General features: G+C 33.9%; 1 protein-coding gene across 1 annotated transcript; it reads right to left on the bottom strand.

The window, feature by feature from the left end:
* Positions 1 to 3,876: 3,876 nt before the first annotated feature.
* On the bottom strand, positions 3,877 to 6,652 carry LOC149882027 (uncharacterized). The gene is made up of 3 exons (XM_090065881.1): positions 6,190 to 6,652; positions 5,786 to 5,972; positions 3,877 to 5,562 (listed from the first exon to the last, which is right to left on the bottom strand). Exon 3 carries the CDS (start codon positions 5,188 to 5,190, stop codon positions 3,877 to 3,879), a length of 1,314 nt encoding a protein of 437 aa, XP_089922007.1. The 5' UTR covers positions 5,191 to 5,562; positions 5,786 to 5,972; positions 6,190 to 6,652.
* Between the last annotated feature and the right edge of the window lie 2,319 nt (positions 6,653 to 8,971).

Genomic DNA, 8,971 nt, shown 5'->3' with positions numbered 1-8,971 from the left:
AACTTGTGGAGTAAATAAAAAGGTTATCTGGCAAAACCCTACACCATCGTCTCCAAGGTTTTGCAGGCCAATTCAAATTAGGTTCATAAATGAAACTGCTGATGTAATAGCTGAAGAAATTGCTCACATGGAAAACAAAATTGCAGGCTTGAAACCAACTCAACTTCAAGACATAGCAGTAGAACACCTGATGAAGGTAACTATGAATGACGGAAAAGTCTGTAACGCAGCAACCACCACTAAATCGACCATGCGATGTTATATTTGTGGAGCAACATCAAGACAATTTAATGATTTGGACAGAACATGTGTTGACAATCAAAGCAGCTACAAATTTGGACTATCCATTCTGCATGCTAGAATACGGTGTTTTGAAAGTCTCCTTCACCTATCATATAAATTGCCTGTAAAAAAATGGCAGAAAAGGCTGAATGAAGATGAGAAGAGACTCATCTCAGATAGGAAAAAGAAAATCCAAGATGAATTCAAGAGCAAAATGGGCATTCTTGTCGACATACCTAAGGTTGGATTTGGGAATACCAATAACGGCAACACAAGCAGGAGATTCTTCAACGACCCGGAAACATCTGCAGATATCACTGGAGTAGACTTCCGTTTAATTTTCAGAATGAAAATTATCCTAGAAGTAATTTCCAGTGGCCACAAGATTGATGTAGAAAAGTTCAGACAGTATACTTTGGATAATGCAAAGCTTTATGTTGAACTATAACCCTGGTGTCCGATGACTCCAACTCTGCATAAAGTTTTAGTACATGGTCCTGATATAGTAGAGAATGCGCTTTTGCCAATTAGACAATTGTCGGAAGAGGCTGCCGAAGCCAGAAACAAACATTTCCGGGAGTACAGACTTAGCTATGCTAGAAAATTTTCTAGAAAAGATTGTAACCAAGATATCATCAATAGGTAATTGTAAACATCCGACCCTCTGTTGTCCAGTATTGGGAAAAAGAAACACAAACTTACAAAGCCTTTTTCAAAAGAAGCTGTGGAATTGCTTCTTCCTGGAGAAGTCCAAGATTCCGACACTGAAAACAACGAAAATGAAGAATATTCTGACAATGACGAAGTGGAATTTAATTAAATATCAAAATATAGTATGTTATTTACCATAATAAAGTTTGAAAAATAATATATCTTTTATTTCCTCAAATCCTATTGAATAGAATAAAATGTAATCCCTAAAGTACTCATCTTTCCCCTATATTGAACGCCACTGGCTTGGATTTGTACAAAAAACATTTAATTTACAATTTCTTGTCATATGGTAAAGTTTTCAGCTGTTAAAATGAGAGAAATAATTTTGGCCAGCTAAAATCGTCAAATACTCCTAGGTGCAGCGCTACTCGACTTTCTCCCCCTCCCCCCCTTTTTTTTTTTATGATTGATTATGATAGAGAATTTTATGCTGATTCAGAAAAATATAAAAACATGAACCTGAAAATCAACGGAAAGTGCTCTAATTCGAAGTCAAAGTTGTAAAAAGTCCCACTAAAAACCTCAATATTCCCCATTTTTTAAAAATCTTTTTCAAAACGCTTTCAGCTTTAACGAAAATTAGTTACTGTTGCATTGCGCAATAAACAGACCTGGTTTCCATCAGCCTTTACATTATTTTTTTAAAGTATTATAAGGGGACGTCCATAAAGTACGTACGCAGTAAAACCAATGCTTTTGGACCCCCCCTCCCCCCTTGTACGCACTTGTACGCTTTTAACACCCCCTCCCCCTCTGCGTACGTACGCGTTATTTATTAAAAACACTGATCTCAAAATATAACTGGATAGCGTATTCAATTACCTTTTTCAAAAAAAATTGAAGCCAAAATTGGCCTCCCAAGATGGCGGCGATCGGAGCTCTTAGCGGTGATCTATGTACATTTTATAAGGCATTTTACAGAAATATTAAAGAAAACAAATAGAGTTTTGAAAGAAAAACTAGACTATGAAATAAAGTTTTAATGACTTTAACGAAATGAAATGATTTCTAAAAAAAATCAGATGATTAAAGTAATTATTTTGATACTAAGGTACAAAATATTCGATATACTTTACGAATAAATAATATATTTATGCATAATCTATGTACCTTTTAGTTCTTAGATACCCAATGCAGTGTGCTAGAAGGTTGATAACATGACTGTATGGTAAGCGGCAGTGGTGTCTACTTACAATTTTGACAAATTTTATATTTTCAATTTTTGTAGCAAGATACCAGATATGTACATGCTGCATGAACTATTAGCTGAGTGCTGTGAGTACACACAACTCAGGGGTTCCTTCTAGGATTGTTTAATACATATATGTAATTAATGGATATAGTATTTAATAAAAATATTAAGTACAAAATATTATTTTCTAATATATGTTATTTTACTTATATATTATGCTTTGTAATATTTCAGCTCTCAATAATTGAGTCAATTGTTTTTAACTTGTTATTCAAAACAAATCATTAAGGGAATGTTTTGATGACATATATTTTGTATGTTATCAAACATTATCAACATTATGTATCTTATCAAAAAATTTTTGATACGTAAATTTACAATAAACTATCTGCATTAAATATTGGAATGCATTAGTACTTTCTTATCATCTCAAACAAACCAGTTTTTTAAAATTCAAAGACAGAGGAGGTTTAATTAAACCAACTAAAAGTGTTGCTATCATATGCAAAGAAACTGAAAGATGTTTCCAAAGGTTGCTTGCCTCAATAAATGGCCACCTTCCAAATGAAATAGGAATTCAAAATGGCATTTCTAGTGCTGTTTTGAAATCAGTTGATTGCTCAAAAATATTTAATGAACAAACTTCTCATATGTTTGACTCAGCTATAACTGATAACCATTTATTTGCACTGATTAAACTTATTTCAAAAAACTATGCAAAAATATATCTTTATCACCTAGGTAAAAAACAAACTGCCAAAATAACTGGAAAAAAGCTTAGGAAGCAGTTAACAAAACTTATCCTATTCAAAAACCAATCAAAAATATTTTTATGATATATATATATATATATATATATATATATATATATATATATATATATATATATATATATATATATATATGTATATAATAACTCTAGAAGGAACCTCTGAGTTGTGTGTAATCACAGAGCTCAGCTAATAGTTCATGCAGCATTTATAATTTTTTTAGTGCCTATCTGATGAACTAATGCTTAAAAAACATTTTATCTTAAAAATAAAATCAGCTGCCTACCATGCTGTTGTGTTATTAACCTTCTAGCACACAGCATTGGGTAGTTAAGAACTAAAAGGTACATAAATTATATAACAAATGCTAACTATTTGAAACTTGAGATTTCTGCATAAGCAAACTAATACTTTTTCTTTACTTTTATTAAACAAACTTAATTTAAGCAAATTAAAATTAAAATTTGTACTTAGTTTTATTGAGAATTTTTATTTTATTATATGTATTCTAAAAAACGAAAAACAGAAAGTTAATATAGAGCAACTTATTGTAAGAATATGTTTTGTTAAATAAAAAAATATTTATATTTGAAATTTATGTAAATATGTAATATTCCGTTATTTTTATGAAAAAAATCTTATGTTAAATAAAAAAACTAGATTTTTATTAGAAGATTACATATTTATCAATATTTGAGCTTAAGATATAAAGCTTGATTATCATCAGTTTTTTAATTTTCATATCACCATTCCTTAATTCCGCCGCCATCTTGGGAGGCCAAAACTGGCTTCAAAAATTTTTTTGGTATACGCTATCCAGTTATATTTTGAGATCAGTGATTAAAAAGTATGACCTCCCCCCCCCAAAAAAAAAAAAGTTTTCAAATCATTAAATACAAAAAAGATCAATTTAGCTATTTATATTTCCATAAATGGTGATTTAAATAAATTGAAAATGTTATGGAAAACAGGCATGAACTCTGCTTCTAATCTTTCATTAGTAATCTCCTTACTGACTTCTTCACTTTCACTTAAACCACTCTCTATATCATTCTTTATTTTTTGTTTTTTATGTGCTTTCTTGTGCCGTTTGATTGCTGCCTCGCTCGGCCAGTATTTATTGCATTTGTCGCAAATTCCGTTTAAAAGCTTTTTTTCCAATGAAGGACAATACAGATCAAATGGTATAATTTCGTACTTTAAGCCTTCTGTAGGTATATCTTGTAGCAAAAGCCTATGCGTCAGAGGTGCAAAGTTTGAATGGTTTGATATGTTTTTAAAATATCGAGACGGTTCCATCGCTTTGTAACCATTCTCGCAGTACTCGTAGATAGCCGGAAATGGAATGAAACGTTGGGGGATGGTATTCAGCCAATTTGTTTCAAACGATGAACAACATAACTTGTCCTGGCATTTCACAGTTTGTAGACAGTATCGCGATTGCTGGCAATGTTTCTCTGCCCAAACAGGATCAGGATTCGGCGGTTTATATGCTTTTCCCACTGGTACTGCCCGGCAATTAACAAGGTAACCGTCGATGACGGTTTTCTCCCAAACTTGGGATAAAACGTCAGCCGCTTTTTGGAAATTTTCTACCTCCAGTTCTTGGTTGATTGTCTTCCCAGAAGAATCAAGGTGATCGCCAAAATAATCATGGGGAAGAACTATTCCAGCCAAATCACGAGAAAGAGGTGCCATTCTTCTTTCAATGGGGTTGAAGGCTGAAAGCCCAGCTGCATTCACACCGTGAAGCAAGACATCTAAATCCAGCAAGCGGAAGAGATCAACAGCAGCTGCTAACGTTTTAGGGAAGCGTGGTGCCTCATCTTGAGCTCCATCAGTCTCCATTAACATAATTGGTTTACGTCTAACCATCTTGGTTTCAAAAAGCTCCCTAACATCAAAAGCATGTGTAAAAGCATTCGATGTATTGTGTTTCCCACTTCTTATGCGTATGAAAATGTCTCCACTGTAGGATACATTTCCATTATTGTTAACTTCGCATATGCCATACACCGATGGGATTAACTTGTGCTGTGGGCCAACGACAAAGTCATGATCCATAAGTTTGACCTTGTATTCCATATGCATCAGCAACGGCACTTGAAGCCTTGCAGCAGTAAGACCCAACGGTACCCTGGCTTTATCATCATTGGACATGAAAAGCACAGCTTTTGGTCCAAACAATTTGCAAACTTCAAACATGTCATCAATAAAAGATTTGGCAAACATTCAACCATCATTTCTTTTTTGCAGTGAATTTTCTGGACGTAGTAGCTTCACAGGAACTGTTTTTACATGCTTTTTTTCTTCATGAGTGTTTTCACGTTGTGGTAAAAGACGAAGGTACAAACCACTTCTACTCAAGTTGAAGCCTATTTTCGTCAGCTCTTTCTGAAGGTCATCCAAAGTGGAGACACTGCGAAGACATTCTGTTCTTCGACGCTCATCTGCTGCTGATGAATTTTGCACAATTTTTATGATTGTTGATAAAATTTCTGGTTGATCAATTTCGAGCCGTGGTCGTCCAGGATGGTTTCGCATAAACTGTTTCAAAGCACTTGATGCCTCCGTTTTCTTTGTCGTGCCGATTCACGAATCAATCTGAAAACAAAATATTACATAAATCTTTGATTCCGTTATAAAACCTTCTATACTTAAGGTTTCCTGGATTCTGCGAACTTTGTAAATCCTCAATTAGAAGTTCTTATTGACAATTTGAAAAACAAAATTTTGAAAGTTACTGCCTGCTTAAAAGTTTGATTTTTATGGCCAAGACGTCTGTCTATACTTCTTAGCTCTATTCGATATATCTCTTAACATTTACCTGTCCAAGTTTGTTTTTTCTCTTCTTATGCTTTCTTTCACATTGTCTAATTGTTTCCTCGTTACAGTAGACAAACTAGAATCGCGTAAGATTATCAAGGATGAAAGCTGTGATTCAAGATCTGAGATTTTCTTCCAACTTTTAACTTGCGCCGGATTTGCTCTTTCCTTCTTGTTTGATGTTAAATCTAAATTAGAAAATACCCAAAAATAAACTATTATAAATTCTTGACAGTTATAGAGATTGGATGTAGAGAAAATGGTCAAGTTGTCCAATTATGATGAATAAAACTATGCAATTGCAATATAGTCGTACAATGTAGTTTAATTACCAATTCGGTTGAATTCAATATATAGAAAATCACGAGAGAAAAAGTTTGTAAATTATTACAAAAAATGGCTTACTAAGTTCAATCCTTTCAGGTTCTGTCGTAGTTGCGTTCGGAAAACTTTGTATTTTATTTGACGAAGACGGCACTGGATGGATATCTTTTTTCTTTTTGCTAGGCGGTGATAAAGCATTTCCTCAGAATGACATGATTGATCCTTTTGACTTTTTTTGCTTTCACTTTTAATTCGTTTACTTTTTTTTCATACAAAGACTGATCATCTTTTACTATTTTCCACAACTCCTGTGCGTGCTGATACTGCTTTTGTTTTTCAAGTGTTGAATATGCTTTCTTATATAACTCAAGGAGTTGAAGATACTTTTTCTCGTTCCCAACAAATTCGTTCGACGTCTTGAGAGTAAGCAGTTTTTTTTTGTTGCAACGTTTTCAATTATTCGATTAGAAAGATAAAAGTTTTTGTTTATTTGGAAATAAACGATTTCATCATAGGATTCAGTGTCGTTAAAGCGAAGAACGTAAAAAAATAACCCGACTCAAATTAATTGCAGTTACATTTCGCAGTGAAAGGTGTTGGTCTCTATTAGCACTAAAATTGTTGTTTTTAAAAATATTTGTTTTTTATAATCAGAAAAAATACATTTAAACTTTAATAATAATTTGAAGTAGTACATTGTTAATAAAAAGTTAATAATAAAATATTAATTTAAAATAATAAAAAATTAACTTGCTGTAACGTTTTAATTGAAAAGATAAAAACCAGGTTGCGTAATTTAAAAAAAAGATTTTTTACATTCGAAAAGTTCGTTGCTTTTTATGCAGATCAAGTTTTAAAAATAATTCCTGAGAAAGATAGTCAAACCGCGTACGTACTCTCTGTCTTGAACACTCCCCCTCCCTTTGTACGCATTTGTACGTTTTTTGGTAACCCCCTCCCCCCATACCTGCGTACGTACTTTATGGATGCCCCCAAAGCCTCATTAGGCAATTCAATTCCTTCAACATTGATCATTTTATATTGTTTTTTAATTTGTTAAAAAGTTGGAGTAAATTTATTGTGGATCTGCGTTTTCTGGACCAAAGACTTTATCATAATCGATCAAGTTAAAACAAGGTTTATCAATCAAATCAGGACAAGGTCTTTTTTTATAATGACCTATTGCCAACGTGTGAATTCCATCTTCCAAAATGATTCTTTTATCATCGTTGGCGCTGAGTGGAACTTTGTTGATTTCTTCGGTGTAAATGTCGTGAAGGCTGAGATCGGATGATATTCATGGTTGCAAACGTTTCATTTTTATCAATTAAGCAGTTTTTATAATCTTGATGCTCTATTTTATTTTTGACCACACTCTTTTTGACACCTTTGCATTTTTTGTGTCCGTCTTTTTCTCCAAGGACCTTGTAAGAGTAGAGCTTAGGTCGAAGCCCGACAAATTCTTCAATCTGTTTTCCGCTGCTTTCGCCTTTAAACATTCCGATAATCTTTTTGTTAGCACCAACATTGAGCCCAACGTTTTCAATAGCAGGATGTTTTTTATCGAAATCGCTAGTGTCAAATCTTTCTAGTACATCACCAGCAATGTCTTCATAAAAATCTTCCGTTTCGAATTCGTAAATGAGCGAGTCTGTGTCTGTCATCAACAATTTTGCGCGGTCGTTGTATTTTGGTTTGATATAGTCGTAATGGAATTCGAACATTAAAATTTTACTTATGTCCAGGACGCACATTCCTAAATAAATGGGTTTGTTGTAAAAGAGCTTTGTTTTTTTCATGTGCACAGCGATCAAGTTTTCATCAAAAATGGTGTTTCGCTCATAATTAGGTTTTCTAGACAATTTTAAGGCTTCTTTTTTTGTGGTGATGAGTCTGACGTCTACATGCTTTTGAATATTCTCCATGGTTTTTCCAAAGACGGAGTTGTTCATGAGCTTAAAGAATTCTTTTTCAAAATCGTTTTTAGCATTTGCTCTTAAATTGGTGTTGCGATCAATGTATGGTTTCATCCAAGGTTCTTCTTCAAATGTGATTCCTCTGTGTATTTTTGTAATGACTAGTCCCATTCGTTCATATAGTTTCATGTTTTCATGATAGACGACGTATTTCTCTTTGTTGTTTAAATTTGGAACGAGCTTTTCTACTTTGTTGAGGGTCATTTTTTCAGGAGCTAAAGGGTAATCGTTGTGATCGTCGTGATGGTGATCAGGGTAATCCAAATCGACTTCAAGAATGCATGGCATGGATTTCCGATTGGAGAGTTCGTCTTTTTGCTCATTGCCCATCTTCGATTTTTGCTCATTGCCCATCCGTACAAGTTGTTAGCGTCTAAGTACTGGATGAATTTAGACGGTTTGGTAGGATCATAAGAATCACCCATGTATTTGTTGTTCGACGTCCCATATCGGTTTCATGCTGATTCCACCTCGTAATCCTTTTTGAAACATGAGAAGCATATCAGGATCAATTAGAAGCTCTAATTTAACTCCAGTCATTTTTAACATCGCATCCCAAGCTAATCCAGGGAAGGTGTAATACCAAGGAGGGTCAAGACCGTAATATTCGCTGCACACGTCTCTGAAATTTTCAAAGACATCTGCTAGCATCAGTACATCAGAGACGTTGTACAGCTCATGATAGTCTTTAAACGTGATGCATTTAAACTCGTTACAAACGTTTTGAGCATGCGAATAGTCTTCATCGCTTATTTCATCGTCGTTGAGTTTGGAATGGAATGCTTTGATAGGAGGTAATTCTGTTTCGGAAAACTTTTCAATCGAGTCTACCCATTCGTAAGGGTACACCTTTTCTTCGCAATAAATCAAACATTTTCCCAGTGTAA

The sequence above is a fragment of the Hydra viridissima genome, unplaced genomic scaffold (genome assembly GCF_058129835.1).
Source record: "Hydra viridissima isolate aposymbiotic clone 2 unplaced genomic scaffold, HvirCarnegie_v1 scaffold_11, whole genome shotgun sequence".
Lineage (NCBI taxonomy): Eukaryota > Metazoa > Cnidaria > Hydrozoa > Anthoathecata > Hydridae > Hydra > Hydra viridissima.
The sequence above is the reverse complement of the archived record's forward strand: the minus strand, read 5'-3'. Positions and strand labels throughout refer to the sequence as shown.